Raw genomic sequence first — 18490 nt, 5'->3', positions numbered from 1 at the left:
TGGCCGGTCCTCCAGACTTCCCATCTACCCATTGTCCTCGCCCTAGCCACTCCCAAAGGCGAGGGTTCCACCCTTCCTCCCGTCGACGGCCTTCCCGTCGACTTCCACCACACCACTCAGGCCATCCCCCCATCGGGAACAGGCCCGTCCACCGCGCTCTAGTGCGACTACATCGCCTCGAACCGGTTACGTCCCGTGCGTTGCCGGAGAAAATCGTACGACTGGCCTTCGCTGTCACAACTTTCTCGCCCCGAGTCGTAGCCGTCTGTGGCGGCATGGATCGCGTGCACCGCCCGCGGGGGTGGCGCCGGCGAGACCGGTGCCTTCTGTCGAAACTTGTTTGACCCGAAGAGTGCCTTCTTCTGATGAGCGAGCCCTCGTTGTCGAGCGCGCAGTTTCTTCTCCAGGGCGTTCGCGTCTGGGACTTCCATGAGCGTGAGGCGGGATACCAACTCTTGTTCCTGGGACCCAAGGGTGTTGATGAATAACTCCACGTGCTCCCGTTTCTCCTCGACTGATCCGTCCGCATAGGGGATTTTGGCCCGCACGGCCGCCACGTTGAGCCTGTACAAGTACTCCAGCGGAGTTTCGTCGGGGTGCTTCGATGCATGGTAGTAGCGACTTGCCATGGACACGCCTTTGCCGCAGTACTGGATCTTGAACTGTTCCGTGAGGTCAGTCCATGACTTCCGGGCGTTCTTGGATAACTGCAAGTACCACTGGCGGGCGGGGCCTGCCATCAAGTCTCCGAACAGCGCACACACTTCTTTTCCCGTCGTTCCGTCGCGACGCGACGCGGACTTTACCCGGTTGAACCATGCTCGAGCTTTCTCTTCGCTGGCGTCTCGGCCGTGGAATTCCTTGAGTTCAGAAAACGCGGAGAGGCGTACTCGGGTGAGACCCGTTCCGGCCGTCGCGGTTGAGACCGCGGCCGCGGTTCCCGGCGTCCCGGTTTCCAGATTGAACAAGTCTTCCGGATCCTCGTCTTGATCGCGCGCCTGGCGCTTGGACCTGGGCGTCGATCGTGAACTCACGGACTCCATGGCAACGTCCGCCGGTTCTCGTGGGGTCGTCGCTTGTGGCGTCGTCCTGACAGTCGGTGCCGGCTCGGTGCGAGTTGGCACACTCGTGGTGCGCATCATCGTCGACCGCATCAGTCGGATTACCGCGTCTTCCAATGCTTTAGGGATCTCGTTCCGTTCAGGGGACGGGGTCTCCGTCCGCGTCGGTGCAGCGGTCAGTTGCATGATTAGCGGCGGACGACCTGGCATCGGCATTCGTTTTGGGGACTCGATGCTGCTGTCCGAGCCCACACTCGACTGGTATTGGGGTCGTATCAGAGGCAGCGGTGGAACCACCCCCGGGTCGACGCGGGGCGGCTTGGCCTCGCGTTTGACCATCCCGACTAACCCAGCCAAGGGGCCCATCATAGCTTTGATCGAGTCCTTCCAGGACACCGGCTCCCAGTCGAACACTCTCTCCATTTCGAACGCACCCAGCACGAAGCCCGACTCATGAAGCATACCGAAGAGCGCGTGCACTGCCATCCGCACGTCCGTGATGCTCTCCCAGTCCGGTTCTTGGATCGGTCCGGTGAGCTCGTTGATCAGCTTGGGACGGACGAAGCTCAGAATCGGGTCGCGTTCTAGCAGGCGAGCTAACTGCGTCTTGTCTAAGACATAGTCCAGTTCCTCCTCCGTGTATTGGCGTCCCGCGTTCTTGCCTCCCGTCTTGGGCAGCTCCTCGTCGGCGGATTCCGGCGCGCGCAGCTTCTTCTTCTTCTTCTTCTTGAGCTTGCGCTTGGCGGCGGCCTTGGTGGTGGGTTGGTTTTGGTCTTCCGCCTCTCAGGCTTCAGACCGGTCGGACCTCGGCATGAACCGAGGTATGGGGTGGCTCCGTGGGGAGCCACATCGGGAACGGCAAACTGTTCATCGTAGCCCTCGTGTTCGTCGCTGGCACCATGGCCTGTCGTGAAGGTTCCCTCCGGGCTCCACGACGCGTCCGGTCTCTCTTGCTCACTTCCGTCGACGACCTTCCAATCGACGGCGCATCCACTCCAGGTTCTTGCTTGATCGTTACTCCGTCTTCCGGAGTAGTACTCCCGGGTCGTGGCACCATTGTGGAGTAGTGCCCTCACAGAAATCTGCAAAGTCGTCCTCGCACAAACCCGTCGCGTCCGCTGTCGGTGGGCGCGTCGGGTATTTCCCCAGGACTTGAGTAGCGTATCTCCGGATAGGGTAACGAGTAGCTCAAGCTTGGAGCGTTAAGTCTTCCTCACTGGGACGGTCTTCTCCTTGATCCGTCTTTTCTCCTTTCTTGCCCTTGAACACGTGCAGTTATCGGTGCGTCGCGTCCTTGGGGTGCGTGGCGTTATCGGGGCCGACGCGGTCTTGTGCGGCGCTATCGGGGCCGGCACGGGTCTTCGCCTTCAGCGACGCGTTATCGGGTGTGCTTGAGCGGTATCGTTTAACGTGTCCCTCCTGTTGGGCACGGGTCTGAGGGTGCGTGCACCGGCGACCGAGGGACGGGGGGCCGCGTTATCGGGGCGGCTCTGCTTGTCGGCACTCGGAGGCCTTGGACCGAAAGGGAGAAATCCACTTGAGCGGCACAAAGAAGATTCGGGACTGAGCCTTACACCTATGCTATGCTACCGACTGAGTACTTGAAGATTGCTAAGCTACGGTTCCATGCCTAACCCTGCTTCAATGACGCATACCCTGATTTATGATGCTTGATCTCTGAGACGGGGTCCTCCAGACCGCGTCTCAGGGATTCCTAGGACGGGGTCGTCCTAGACCTGAGACGGAGTCATTCAAGCGGGGTGTCACTAAAATGGGGTCTTCCTAGAGCCCTGAATGACGGCTCCGACCCCTTGGCATCTGAGGCGTCTGTCACCCTTTCCGCAGAAGATTCCGTACAGATCGCGTTCCTTCACTCTGGACAACGGTCCTCTGGCGCGGCTCGCTCGTCACTTCTCGTCTCACGGTCCGCTTCACCACAAACGCCCCTGTGACTTCAACAGGTGAGTGACGCACTTGTTGCGCTCCGTGCGCGACTTCGCACCGAGCTACTTCGAGGATGTGTTCATCCACAGCCGAGCTGTGGACGGGAAGACTGACGTAGAGATGCAAAGGGTGCATCTCCGGAAGCTACTTGAGCTTATGCGAAAGCATAAGCTCTACGCGAACCTGAAGAAGTGTATCTTCGGGGCGAGCGAGATACCCATCCTTGGCTATCTCGTAGGGATAAATGGTGTTCGCCCTGACCCGGAAAAGGTCAGAGTGATTAACGAATGGCCAACGCCTTCAAGTGTCAAGGAACTGAGGCAGTTCCTTGGCTTGGCCACGTACTTGTGCAAGTACGTGGAAGATTACACGGGCAAGACCCGCCCGCTGTTACAACTTCTTAAGAAAGCAGCTGTGTGGAAGTGGACAACCGATTGCCAAAAGGCATGCGATGCAGTCAAGCAGGGCTTGACTGAGGCGCCGATCTTGGCAGTGGCTGACCAAGATCGCCCATTTCACGTAGTGTGCGACGCATCCGACTTCGCGATCGAATGCGCGTTGATGCAGCACGATCGCGAGGGACGTGATCGTGTCGTCTACTACCAATCGCGTCAGCTGAAGCCAGCTGAGCGCAACTATCCGGTACATGACAAGGAACACCTTGCCATGAAATACGCACTCGCAAAGTTCCGAGTGTATCTACTTGGAAGTAGACCGTTTGTGGTCTACACCGACCATGCATCACTGCGCACCGCAGTGAAGTCGCCACACATATCACAAAGAATGGCGAGATGGCTCTCATTCTTTGCCGAATATAACTTCCGGTCCGACTACAAACCCGAAAGATTGAATGTAGTGGCCGACGCGTTATCACGTCGACTAGACTACGCAGAAGCTGCTGACGTCAATGCGATTGACGTCATGCGATCGAGCAAACCCACATCGTCTCTGTTGGACGATGTGAAGGCCGCGTACGCACACGACGCGGACACGAAGCTCTTGCTGGCCTAAGGCACAGCGCCTTCTGACAAGTCCCGTCAGAGGCTGCCCAAGCACCTTCGTGCGCGTGCACACCGCTTTCGAGTGCACGACAGATTACTGCATTACAATGCAGCCGACTACAACGCGGACCGCGTTGTCGTGCCAAATGAACATGACCTGCGACTCAGGATCATGTACAAATATCATGATGCCCCGAGTGCGGGGCATCTCGGACGTGAGAAGACATACGTCCTTCTCACGCGCGACTTCGACGGGTACCATCAGTGTGGTGAAGCAGACCGCGAGACGAGAAGTGACGAGCGAGGCGCGCCAGAGGACCGTTGTCCAGAGTGAAGGAACGCGATCTGTACGGAATCTTCTGCGGAAAGGGTGACAGACGCCTCAGATGCCAAGTCGGGGTCGGAGCCGTCATTCAGGGCTCTAGGAAGACCCCATTTTAGTGACACCCCGCTTGAATGACTCCGTCTCAGGTCTAGGACGACCCCGCCCTAGGAATCCCTGAGACGCGGTCTGGAGGACCCCGTCTCAGAGATCAAGCATCATAAATCAGGGTATGCGTCATTGAAGCAGGGTTAGGCATGGAACCGTAGCTTAGCAATCTTCAAGTACTCAGTCGGTAGCATAGCATAGGTGTAAGGCTCAGTCCCGAATCTTCTTTGTGCCGCTCAAGTGGATTTCTCCCTTTCGGTCCAAGGCCTCCGAGTGCCGACAAGCAGAGCCGCCCCGATAACGCGGCCCCCCGTCCCTCGGTCGTCGGTGCACGCACCCTCAGACCCGTGCCCAACAGGAGGGACACGTTAAACGATACCGCTCAAGCACACCCGATAACGCGTCGCTGAAGGCGAAGACCCGTGCCGGCCCCGATAGCGCCGCACAAGACCGCGTCGGCCCCGATAACGCCACGCACCCCAAGGACGCGACGCACCGATAACTGCACGTGTTCAAGGGCAAGAAAGGAGAAAAGACGGATCAAGGAGAAGACCGTCCCAGTGAGGAAGACTTAACGCTCCAAGCTTGAGCTACTCGTTACCCTATCCGGAGATACGCTACTCAAGTCCTGGGGAAATACCCGACGCGCCCACCGACAGCGGACGCGACGGGTTTGTGCGAGGACGACTTTGCAGATTTCTGTAAGGGCGCTACTCCACATCAGTATAAGTGGGTGCGCAAGTACATCCGTGCTTGCGAGGTATGCCAACGCGTAAAGCCTGCGCCATTCGCGCAGGCTCCACTGCAATCACTACCGACTCCGTCGGAGTGTTGGAAGTCCATGTCTTTGGACTTCATCTTTGGTCTTCCCCCGGACAGCGAAGGGAATACCGGTGTTGTAGTCTTCGTCGACCGTTTCAGCAAGATGGTACATCTTGCTGCGGTGCCATCAGAGGTGACCGCGAAGCAGACGGCCCGTCTGTTCGTCGACATGGTGTTGAAACACCTTGGCGTGCCGATCGACATCGTGTCGGACAGAGACCCGCGCTTCACAGCGCACCTGTGGCAAGAAGTGTTTACACTTCTTGGGAGCCAACTTTCTATGTCGACTGCGGACCATCCGGAGACGGACGGCCAAACCGAGGGCGTGAACCGCGTGCTCGTCGATATGTTGAAGAGCTACGCTCACTCGTTCCAATACTGGAGCGAGTGCTTATCGATGGCAGAGTTTGCCATCACCAACTCAGTGCATGCCTCGACCGGGCATACACCGTTCTACGTGAATGCCATGCGGCATCCACGCCTACCGAGTTTACTCGGAGTGATGGCTCCCACTTTAAGTGGGGGAGGATCTACGACTGCAATACAACAGCCGCAGAAAACCGCTGACACTTGCACAGTGTCGGCTGCAACAATGGACAAACACATGAGTCTGCGCAGGGCGCAGACTCCCCCAACAACAAGGCCAACGACCACGGGTCTGCGCAGGGCGCAGACACCGCAAAGAACCACGCAGAGACCGGGCCTCTAGCGGAGAGCGAGCTGAATGACTTCAGCTCGGATGCAATCAGTTTCATCACCAAAAGACAAGCCGTGATTCGGTTTGTCCAAGACACAATAGCAGCTTCTGTTGATCAACAGAAGCTGAACGCAGACAATGCGGGCAGAGGCAACACAAATGAATTTAAAGTTGGTTCATTAGTTTTGTTAGCTACACAAAACTTGCCTAGACATGCAGTTTCGGATTTCGGAGCAAGCAAGCTTGCTCCGCGCTTCATCGGGCCGTTCACTGTGTTGGCACGGCACGGCAACGCATACACGCTAGACATACCGTCTAGCATGCGCCTCCATCCGACCTTTTACGTCGGAAGGCTGAAGCCATACCTGCAGCACGAGCCATCTAGCTCGGCTGACCCGAAGCCTCGGCAGGAGCCGAGGCAGAAGCGGAGGACTTGGCCTCGGCGACGAGCAGCCTCTCCTCCAGCGCGCGGACGCGCTGGAGCAACCCCTTCATCTGGGTCCCCAACTCGACCTGGATATTCGAGGCGGTCTGCGAGACCGCTGCGACTTGTCCTTCTGGTTCGCCAGCTCCTTTTTCAGGGCGGCGAACTCAGCGCCCTGCAGACGCTCCACGGCGGTCACCCGGTCGTGGAGAGACGTGAATTGATCAGCCCGGGGCTGATCATACCCGGGGCGTGTTCCCACCCCCGCCACCGCCGATCCGTGATGCCCGCGGCTCAACCCGCTGGATTGTTGAGCGGATTGTTGACCATAGTATCCCGAAAACGAACCCTCAAGGGGCTCGTTTTCGTATTCGTTGGAGAGGATTTCCTCCCCATCGAGATACATGGGAGCCGCGGAACGTCTTGCTGGAGGACGTTCCGGAAATGGTGAGGGCGTACGAGGAGCAGTACGCGCTGGCACAGCGGAAGTAACACGAGCGCTGCGATCATCGCTATCGCCCGAACCCTCACGTGCTAAGAACTTAGCACGGAGCTCTTTGAGACTCTCGGGCACACGGAACGACGTGTACCCGTTCAGGTCGCGGTCGCTCAAGCGGACCGCGCCTGGAAAGCACTTCGTGCACTGAAAGCCCTCGGGCACAGCGCACGCCACATTTGCCTCCTCAACAGCAACATGAAGTTGCTCCAGCTTTCCACGCTTCGAGTACGTCTCGAAGCGATCACGCGCTTGCTTAATCCGATCACGGTAAGCACTCGGCCTCTTGTTGAAGTTCTCAACAAAGGCGTTCCAGCTTTGACAAAGTGCCTGCCATTCGGGCACTTTGCTGGGAGAAGAGGTCTTCTTGCTTTGAAACCATCGGAGCTCATGGAGAGTCCGATGTAGTAATCGCGCCTTTGATGCGTTTCCGCATCAAAGTGCAGCTCGGCAGCCACAGCGTCATCTTTGATGGCGCTGCATACGTACAGCGGCACCTCATTCGGAGGTACCGAGTTCCCATACCGGTCCGCGATCTCGGACGCGGACGGCATCCACGGATCGCGCGCTGCACCTGCAGCGCGCGGAGAGCCTTGAGCTTTGACATCACGCGCTGCAGCAGCAGCGCGCGGAGTACTGAGAGCCCCAGCGGAAGCGAGTGGGGTATCGCTCTCAGTACGCGAACGCTTCGAACTCGAAGCGTCCGATTCGTCCCCTTCACGAGGGCGAACGTTCTTGGCGTGAGGGTCGAGCGACTCGCTCGACACTGAGTCTTTGTGCTTTGAGGACGAGTCCTTCTCGTCTTCCATGTCTTCATCGTCGTCGCCGAAGTCGACGACGTCGCCTTACTTCGCAGTCTGGCGTTCGAAGTAGTCATCGATGGAGAGATGACTCTCCGCCGACTTTGCGGACTTCTTCTGAGGCGCGCTCATCGTTGAATGAGCGCGGATTTCTTCTCCAAACGCGGAGAATTGACGAATGGTCAATTCCGAAGATTGACGTGCGGAGACCCCGCGCGTCTGACCTTAAGAGGGGGATGGTGTAACAGGGTTACACGTACAAGTGGCTACAAGCCACTTGTGAATTTAACACAGCATCAACACGCGCCTCGTGAGAGACCGCCCAGCCGCCTGACCGATGCTAAGACATACTCAGACAGCCCACCATAGTACACCATATGTTTTGGGCGACACGTTTGACAGGCAACGATGCACCATCACGTGTGAGACGCTGAAAGGGCGTATTTATTCCGCTTGTTTAAGCTCGCAGCGCAACCTTTTTAGCGTGTTCGTTTCCGCTTATATTTACTTGAATGTAGTATGAGATCGTTCCGAGAACGCATTGGCTACAACCCATATGCTTTTGGGTGGTAGAAGTTTGTAAAAAGTGACTATATAGCTGCCTGTTAGCACCAGCCAAATTTCTGCGTCAATACGGTTTGTATGTCGTCAACCGCGAATGCTAATAGCTGATTGGTTGAATATTGATGTTAAACCATATGGCTGGGCACTATAGTCAAGTTCGGCGTGGTTCAAAACGTACCCTCCCGAATTTCCAGCTTCCGAGTAGCTATATTTTGTAACGGGGTTACACGCACAAGTGGCTGCAAGCCACTTGTGAATTTAACAGATAGGTTATCTGTTAAAAGTTTTGGATACTTCCTCACCTTGGTGTAAGACACACCAATGGATACATTGAAGTGTACCACCACAATGAGTGGTCCACACATACCCAAAGACCCTATTGGTAGAAAGCAGCATCTTTCTACCAATCAGAGACATGCATATTAGCGGGGCTCTGACAGCCAGCCGCTGTTAACCCCTTTCATAGATGATAAACAGTTTTAGCAGATTTAGGAGGAAGATCAATTTACAAGCAATATAGTTCTCATTTTACCTAATCTAAGTCACTTTGAGTCTTTATTTGATTGAAATTATATTTGTGTGTTCAAGTATAATTAACCCAAATTATTCCTCAGTACCTACGCTTCCTCATACACGTAGCGCAACGACAAAGCGAAAGTAGTAAGTCAAGGTAGACCCACTACAGAGACTTTCTCTGCTCTGATTATTAAGCACGGGTTCAAACTCCAGCAAGTCGTGGAATTAGTGCGAGGTCAGTCCGTCCGACCCGCGGCCCAATAAGGCATTATCGCCAAAACGCCTCCGCCGGCTTCTGACCGGATACTGGTACTGCGACTTGGTGTGCGAGGCGGCATTAAGTGGTATCAACCCGGCGTGGAAAATCGAGCTGCCTGACCAACAAAATGCCCCCTCAAACCACAAGTCGGCGGATCGACACATCAACACGATCATTAAAAGCATCCGTGAAGGACAAGATAGAGATCAATACTTGGTACTAGACGAGTCGATACTCAAGTTAATATCCAACATCCAAATCAGCCCGCTGGGAGCAGTACCGAAAGCTAACACGGGTTCTCGACTCGAAACACGGCTAATCCATGACTTATCCTTCCCGAACGGTGCGTCAGCAAACGATGCATCAGATAAAGACAGTTTTCCGGTGATACATTATCGTCATGGGCTGCAATCGCCAGACGAATCGAAGAATGTTACGAGATGAACCCAGCTGTGGTGGTGTACATCCTCAAAGGAGACGTAAAAGCGCCTTCCGGCACTTAATGATGATTTCCAGGAGCGCCAAATGGATGGGAGCAAAACTGGCCCAGCTCGGTATCGATATCGTCGCCATGACTGCACCATTCGGCTAGACAGGATCTCCTGCGTTTTACGGAGCGTTCGGAGGGGCTCTATCGTGGCTCGTTGGTCGGGAAAGCCCAGCCTCATTATCATCAAATGTGGACGACACGACACCATTCTTTTCATATGAATGGGTCAACGATCACATCTTGGTAGAACCAGATACTTCCGGCCGCCTAGAATCAGTAGCAACCGCCCTACGGCTTGCTATGATGGCTGTGCTCGGGCCACGGGCAATGAGAAAACGTTTTCTCACTGTAGCATGAACATTGAAGTACTGGGCTCAGAATTTGGTACGATCTCGCGCACAGTCTCGATGCCAACGGAAAAACTACAAAAGGCTCGGCTGCGAGTAACACAGGCTGGGAAAAAAGCGAAAATCTCGAAACACGAGCCTCAGTGTCTCCTGGGTAGTCTCTGGCACGTTACTATGTGTCATCGCAGCACCAATCCGTTCTACCAGCGCCTCCAGTTTGATCTAAGCTGTCACGATGGGGATTTATCAGAATTAATACCTCAATGCGGCGAGATTTGGAGTGGTGCGGCATTATTCTAACACAGGGTCAATGGTGGTCACTACCAACGTCAACGTTCTGCGCAAACCCCACAATTGATGTTCATTTATACATGGACTCAAGCAACCAAGGACTAGCCGTACTAGACGCCACTCGCCGCCGCTACATCCAGCTAAAGTTTAACGTCGAGGAGATAACATTGATCGCACACGCAACCGGTGCCAACACTTTCAACATTAACGTCAGGGAGCAACTTTGTGTCACACTAGCATGCTGGATATGGGGACCAAAATGGAAACCAAAACCGGGTTCTCTCACCCATGTACGGGCCTGGACCGACAACACTAGTGCGGCCGCATGGACGAATAATTTGGACAGCAATAACTCTCTCTCAGGAGCTAAATCGCGCAATTGGCTTCGCAGAAGCCACACTTGGATTTCGAATTCCGCCGGTCAAGTTCCGGGCGCATGTAATACTCTAGCCGATGCCGGATCACGCGCGTGGACAGCGCCCCACAATACAATATGGCCTAACTTTACTTCGTCATGGACACAGGACCAAATTCCGAGCCAACTCCGACACATCTACAGAACGTTCTCGATGACCTGCAAGCCAAATCACTCACCACCGACAGTCAGAGGGAATACACTGCGACGTGGAACGAGTGGACTAGCTGGTGCAGCGAACATGGATACTCTCCCTGGATACACAACACAGACGACAACGAATCGCATCAGCTGGTCCTGTTCGCTGTATCCCTGTGGCTACCACACAATGGCCAACGAGGAAACGCTTCCAGCACCATTTTGTCCAAACTCAGCCAAATTGCGTGGTATCATCGGAGGTACAGAGGCTCGACTGTCGGACTGCATGCCGGACACCAACTGGTAATGCCAGGGATGCAGCGGGTGTCGTGGCCACCAACACAGAAAGAGCCGATCACACCACAAATTCTGCAACTCTTTGTCGCGAAACCCGGGATGTTTCGAAGAAGGTAAGTTGATTAATGAGAAAAATAAAAGCGGATGAAAGACCTGAACTAGCTAGTCTCCTTCAGCTCTTGTGTTGTCGTTCAGGTCGTGCCTTCATGCAGTGGTGGGCGCGTGCCATCGCCCACTGTTTGTTCGGGCTGCGTGCCTTGAGCCAAGTGGAATTCAGAGCGTGCGCTTACAGAGCGCTTGCTGGCCGGCGGCATCACTCCGTTGTTGCCGTTGGCCAGTCTCGACGTTTATGCTGCACCAGCACCGAGATCTTGACCGCGATATGGCGACATTGCCCTCCAAAGCTCGATTGTGTCTGGAGCGTTATTCAAGCTGGCGGCGCAAATCCTCGTCATCGATCGAATTGATGTAGTCGCGCACTGTTGTCGGCACATCTTGCAGCAGATCAGTGAACGGCTCCCAGGAATCCTCGATAGATTGCAGACCTTGCCATGAGACGAGAACTTCCCAACGACCAAACTCTTGGTTGAAGCGGTAGTCAGCAAACTTGTCAATCGCGAAGTGGTATGTAGACCGACCACGCACCGACAAACCCCCCAGACGTAGCTGACGAAGGCCGCTCGGGCAGGGGCGATAGCGCCGACGAGTCCACTCCCATCCGTTCCGCAGCGGAGGAATACACGGAGCAAAGAACGGCAAGGCGACATCGCCAGCAAGTGCAAGGGTCGGCGTCGAGCTAGAGGACGAGGAACTAGGCGATGAAGCGCTGGATGAGGAGGACTCGTCGCTCTCCGCGCCGCCGGAAGCAGCGCTGCCGCCCACAGAACCGTCGCGGGCACCCGCCGGAGGACCCGCTCTAAACTCAGCCTGCGACTCGCCGCCAGTGTCCGAATACGTACTCGGACTGGCCGGTGCCCCGGACGACCCAAGGGGTGAAGTGTCAGACCCCGAGAGGGACCGAGAGCGGGAGGCATAGCGCCTAAGACGCCGGCGCTTCGGTCGCCGAACATGGCGCGGCGACGAATCTCCACTGGAGGACCTCGGCGGAGAAGACGCACGTGCACGCTGCGCAGGATCGCCGGGAGACGCACTTGGACGCCGCCGCTGGGCCGCGGCAGCACTGGCGGAAGCGGCAGTGTCGATCGCCGTCGATGCACGACGACTGCGACGCGGGGTCGCCGGCGCTGAACTGGACGCCGAACGGGTCGCAGCAGGACCGTAAGTACTCGCCGTAGATCGAATGCGCTGACGCGCCGCCGGAGTAGACGAAAGACCGGCAGGTGCCGACCGCGGCGGGACCGTATACGATGACGCGACACTCGACGGTGCAGGAGGCGAAGGCTGGTCAAGGTTAGCAGGGGCGCCAGAGGCCGTAGTGGACGAAGGTCCCCCCGCGGGAGTCGACAAAGATGTCGCAACCACAGACGCGGACGACCCCGAGGACGTGGAACCAGACCCCGTTGAGCCACCGGCAGCCACCGCCAAGGCGACATCATCTGGAGGGAGGGGAACGGCGCGCCTAGCCTCGGCCTCAACCTGTGCCTCGAGGCTATGGATCAAGTCCGCTGTGTTCATGGACCCCCCGACGGACGTGATTACGGACGCCAGCCGGCCGGAAAACAGGTCGCATACGCACCGAGCTTGTTCGCGTCCCAGAGGCGCCTCGCGCAACAGACACCGCCAAACAGCTGCTCGTTCGTCACGATCACGGAGCGTCCGCGCGAGTCCCTCCTCGAGCCCAACCACCCGGGAGCTGAGACGATGAACGCGTGCGGCACCCGTCGTTTGCTGCCTCGCGGCTTGATCACGCGCCTCACGAAGACCGTCGCGGATCCGGGCCAATTCGCGTTGGCGCTCCTCCGCGTGAGGGACCAGCAACACGTTCACGCGACGGACGTCGGCTTCCAAGGGTGTGTTTAATTGATGTGCCGACTCAGTTTCGCGCTGGCTTCGCACGAGCTGGTCTCGCGCGTCGCGGAGCTCTCCGGCCACGGCGTCGCGCTGACGACCGTGCTCGACAGATTCGCTCAACGCCTGGTCATGCTCAGCCATTGCCGTCGCAAGCTGCGCGTTCACGGCGGATAGGGTCGCCCGCTTACTTTCGAGGTCGGTTTGAACGGCGGTCATCTCGCGATCAGGAAGCGCTTGAGCGTCTGGTAACGAAGTAGACGATACACTGGGGACGGTCGGCGGGGAAGTGATGAGGGCGAGGCGAGCCTCCAACTCAGCTACGCGAGTCTGCGCGGCCTTGAGCTCGTCCTGCAGACCATACTGTATTCAAGAGACGACTGCTCGAGGACGCGGTAAGGAGTCTCGTAACTATCGGCGTGACCCGCACGGTCGCGAAGATAGGCGGCGACGTCTTCTAGCCGGCCGTTCTCGCGCTGCAAATTGTCAAGCCTCTCGTGCAATTCGTTCACAGTCGCCGCGCCCAGATCAAAGCCTTCACGGGCTCGCTGCCATAGCGCCCGATTGCGGTCATGCCGCGTCGACGCGTGAGCGGCCAGACCGGCGTTGTAAGCCGTGGCCAGCTCGCAGTACTCGCGCAACCTGGCGACCTCGTGCTCCAAACCGGTGGTGTCGATCAAGAGTGACGCCACCGATATATCGGGGTCTTCAATCGATGGTAGCTGGACGGAGGACGCTTGCGGGACCGGAGGATGGCGCGTACCCAACGCGCAGACGCGACAACTGCCAGAATCGACGTCTTCGGGGCCGACGTCAACTGTAGAGCCACTGCTCCCGCTATCGAGGCTGGACGGCAGGCGAAGACCCACGTGAAGACGGAGGGGATGTGCGGGAAGCCTGCCAGGCAAGCATGACACAGATAAGCAGGGAGAGAAGGAGACATACGGGTTCTGCTGCAACGCACCCACCTGGGGAGTGCGCGAGTGTATCGCTTAACGTGTCCCTCCTGTTGGGCACGGGTCTGAGGGTGCGTGCACCGACGACCGAGGGACGGGGGGCCGCGTTATCGGGGCGTCTCTGCTTGCCGGCACTCGGAAGCCTTGGACCGAAATGGAGAAATCCACTTGAGCGGCACAAAGAAGATTCGGGACTGAGCCTTACACCTATCCTATGCTACCGACTGACTACTTGAAGATTGCTAGCTACGGTTCCATGCCTAACCCTACTTCGATGACGCATGCCCTGATTTAAGATGCTGGATCTCTGAGACGGGGTCCTCCAGACCGCGTCTCAGGGGTTCCTAGGACGGGGTCGTCCCAGACCTGAGACGGGTCACTCAAGCGGGGTGTCACTAAAATGGGGTCTTCTTAGAGCCCTGAATGACAGCTCCGACCCCGACTTGGCATCTGAGGTGTCTTTCACCCTTTCCGCAGAAGATTCCGTACAGGTCGCGTTCTTTCATTCTGGGCAACGGTCCTCTGGCGCGCCTCGCTCATCACTTCTCATCTCGCGGTCTGCTTCACCACAGCCGTCCCGCTGGTGCACGCGCGCACTCCCCAGGTGGGTGCGTTGCAGCAGAACCCGTATGTCGCCTTCTCTCTCTGCTCATCTGTGTCATGCTTGCCTGGCAGGCTTCCCGGGCATCCCCTCCGTCTTCACGTGGGTCTTCGCCTGCCGTCCAGCCCCGATAGCGGGAGCAGTGGCTCTACAGTTGACGTCGGCCCCGAAGACGTCGATTCTGGCAGTTGTTGCGTCTGCGCGTTGGGTACGCGCCATCCTCCGGTCCCGCAAGCGTCCTCCGTCCAGCTACCATCGATTGAAGACCCCAATATATCGGTGGCGTCACTCTGATCGACGCCACCGGATTGGAGCACGAGGTCGCCAGGTTGCGCGAGTACTCCGAGCTGACCACGGCTTATAACGCCGGTCTGGCCGCTCACGCGTCGACGCGACATGACCGCAACCGGGCAGCGAGCCCGTGAAGGCTTTGATCTGGGGCGGTGACTGTGAACGAGTTGCACGAGAGACATGAGAGTTTGCAGCGCGAGAACGGCCGGCTAGGAGACGTCGCCGCCCACCTTCGCGACCGTGCGGATCACGCCGATAGTTACGAGGCTCGGTACCGCGTCCTCGAGCAGTCGTCTGTTGAGTACGAGTGTGGTCTGCAGGACGAGCTCAGGGCCGCGCAGACTCGCGTAGCTGAGTTGGAGGTTCGCCTCGCCCTCGTCACTTCCCCGCCGACTGTCCCCAGTGTATCGTCTACTTCGTTACCAGACGCTCAAGCGCATCCCGATCGCGAGATGACCACCATTCAAGCCGACCTCGCAAGCACGCGGGCGACCCTGTCCGCCGTGAACGCGCAGCTTGCGACGGCAATGGCTGAACGTGACCAGGCTTCGAGCGAGTCTGTCGAGCACGGACGTCAGCGTGACGCCGTGGACGAAGAGCTCCGCGACGTGCGAGACCAGCTCATTCGAAGCCAGCGCGAAACCGAGTCGGCGCGTCAATTTGACCCAACCCACGGAGACGTTTACCTTCGCGGCCGGGGACGCGTCCTTCCAGACTGTGCTGACCCGGTATCGGTGGCATTTGGACCATTGGCCGAAGCCTACTGGGAGGGCACCCACGAGTTGCTCATCCCTGCCAACGCAACCTGGAATTCTTGGCGCCGTTGACGCAACTCTCGCCGGTCTCATGCGGGGGATCACTGGGCTCGAGTCGTCCAGTCCGTCCTAGAGCTATCTGGGCGAGGGCTCGCGGACTTGGACCACTTGCTGGACCCGCTGTTCTTGCAGTTTCCACCGTCCAGGTCGACCGTCGGGAGGTGGTATCCGGGCGTGGAGCACGCGACCTTGCAGGAGGCTCTGGACGCCATCAACTCGAGCGAGCCATGGCGTCGTTTCTTCCGTGGCCAGCCCGACGCACGCGGAAATTGCGCAGTGGGGCGTGCTCACCCAGCGTACGCCCTTGCTCGACTTCGCGGCAAGTTCGTCCAAGCGATCTAGGCGTCCTCATTCAGTAGGCCACTGTAGCCTCCTAACTTCAATATATCGTCGTTGCAATTCTTCCGCGTTTGGTTTCTTCCGTTGTTTCTTTCCACTCTTTTCTTATGAGACGACCCTCCGTCGTCCCATCTTCGGCCGACTGGCCGGTCCTCCAGACTTCCCATCTACCCATCGTCCTCGCCCTGGCCACTCCCAGAGGCGAGGGTTCCACCCTTCCTCCCGTCGACGGCCTTCCGGTCGACTTCCACCACACCACTCAGGCCGTCCCCCCCATCGGGAACCGGCCCGTCCACCGCGCTCTCGTGCGACTGCATCGCCTCGAACCCGTTACGTCCCGTGCGTTGCCGGAGAAAATCGTACAACTGGCCTTCGCTGTCACAACATTCTCGCCCCGAGTCGTAGCCGTCTGTCGCGGCATGGATCGCGTGCACCGCCCGCGGGGGTGGCGCCGACGAGACTGGTCCCTTCTGTCGGAACTTGTTTGACCCGAAGAGTGCCTTCTTCTGATGAGCGAGCCCTCGTTGTCGAGCGCGCAGTTTCTTCTCCAGGGCGTTCGCGTCTGGGACTTCCATGAGCGTGAGACGGGATGCCAACTCTTGTTCCTGGGACCCAAGGGTGTTGATGAATAACTCCACGTGCTCCCGTTGCTCTTCGGCTGTTCCGTCCGCATAGGGGATTTTGGCCCGCACCGCCGCCACGTTGAGCCTGTACAAGTACTCCAGCGGAGTTTCGTCGGGGTGCTTCGATGCATGGTAGTAGCGACTTGCCATGGACACGCCTTTGCCGCAGTACTGGATCCTGAACTGTTCCGTGAGGTCAGTCCATGACTTCCAGACGTTCTTGGATAGCTGCAAGTACCACTGGCGGGCGGGGCCGGCCATCAAGTCTCCGAACAGCGCACACACTTCTTCTCCGGTCATTCCGTCGCGACGCGACGCGGACTTTACCCGGTTGAACCATGCTCGAGCTTTCTCTTCGCTGGCGTCTCGGCCGTGGAATTCCTTGAGTTCAGAAACCGCGGAGAGACGTACTCGGGTGAGACCCGTTCCGGCCGTCGCGGTTGAGGCCGCGGCCGCGGTTCCCGGCGTCCCGGGTTCCAGATCGAACAAGTTTTCCGGATCCTCGTCTTGATCGCGCGCCTGGCGCTTGGACCTGGGCGTCGATCGTGAACTCACGGATTCCATGGCAACGTCCGCCGGTTCTCGCGGGGTCGTCACTTGTGGCATCGTCCTGACAGTCGGTGCCGGCTCGGTGCGAGTTGGCACACTCGTGGTGCGCATCATCGTCGACCGCATCAGTCGGATGATCGCGTCTTCCAATGCTCTAGGGATCACGTTCTCTTCAGGGGACGGGGTCTCCGTCCGCGTTGGTGCAGTTGTCAGTTGCATGATTCGCGGCGGACGACCTGGCATCGGCATTCGCTTTGGGGACTCAATGCTGCTGGCCGAGCCCACACTCGACTGGTATTGGGGTCGTAGCAGAGGCGGTGGAACCACCACCTGATCGACGCGGGGCGGTTTGGCCTCGCGTTTGACCATCCCGACTAACCCAGCCAAGGGGCCCATCATAGCTTTGATCGAGTCCTTCCAGGACGCCAGCTCCCAGTCGAACACTCTCTCCATTTCGAACGCACCCAGCACGAAGACCGACTCACGAAGCATACCGAAGAGCATACCGAAGAGCGCGTGCACTGCCATCCGCACGTCCGTGATGCTCTCCCAGTCCGGTTCTTGGATCGGTCCGGTGAGCTCGTTGATCAACTTGGGACGGACGAACCTCAGAATCGGGTCGCGTTCTAGCAGGCGAGCTAACTGTGTCTTGCCTAAGACATAGTCCAGTTCCTCCTCCGTGTATTGGCGTCCCGCGTTCTTGCCTCCCGTCTTGGGCAGCTCCTCGTCGGCGGATTCCGGGGCGCGCAGCTTCTTCTTCTTCTTGGGCTTGCGCTTGGCGGCGGCCTTGGTGGTGGGTGGGTTTTGGTCTTCCGCCTTCTCAGGCTTCAGACCGGTCGGACCTCGGCGTGAACCGAGGTCCGGGGTGGCTCCGTGGGGAGCCACATCGGGAACGGCAAACTGTTCATCGTAGCCCTCGTGTTCGTCGCTGGCACCATGGCCTGTCGTGAAGGTACCCTCCGAGCTCCACGACGCGTCCGGTCTCTCTTGCTCACTTGCCGTCGACGACCTTCCAATCGACGGCGCATCCACTCTAGGTTCTTGCTTGATCATTACTCCGTGTTCCGGAGTAGTACTCCCGGGTCGCGGCACCATTGTGGAGTAGCGCCCTCACAGAAATCTGCAAAGTCGTCCTCGCACAAACCCGTCGCGTCCGCTGTCGGTGGGCGCGTCGGGTATTTCCCCGGGACTTGAGTAGCGTATCTCAGGATAGGGTAACGAGTAGCTCAAGCTTGGAGCGTGAAGGCTTCTTTACTGGGACGGTCTTGTCCTTGATCCGTATTTTCTCCTTTCTTGCCCTTGAACACGTGCAGTTATCGGTGCGTCGCGTCCTTGGGGGTGGGTGGCGTTATCGGG

At 58.0% G+C, this 18490-nt stretch overlaps 1 protein-coding gene across 1 annotated transcript; it reads right to left on the bottom strand.

Annotated features, from left to right (window-relative positions):
• Positions 1–24: 24 nt before the first annotated feature.
• On the bottom strand, positions 25–18187 carry IUM83_19839 (Eukaryotic/viral aspartic protease; the record flags this gene model as incomplete). The annotated part of the gene is made up of 3 exons (XM_067944907.1): positions 25–42; positions 1035–1811; positions 16997–18187. The coding sequence occupies 3 exons, from the start codon at positions 18185–18187 to the stop codon at positions 25–27; spliced, it is 1986 nt and encodes a 661-aa protein (XP_067789545.1).
• Positions 18188–18490: the final 303 nt, after the last annotated feature.

Source organism: Phytophthora cinnamomi (assembly GCF_018691715.1).
Source record: "Phytophthora cinnamomi strain GKB4 chromosome Unknown Contig52, whole genome shotgun sequence".
In the NCBI taxonomy this organism is placed as follows: Eukaryota; Oomycota; class Peronosporomycetes; order Peronosporales; family Peronosporaceae; genus Phytophthora; species Phytophthora cinnamomi.
This window is presented reverse-complemented; position numbering and strand designations above follow the sequence as displayed.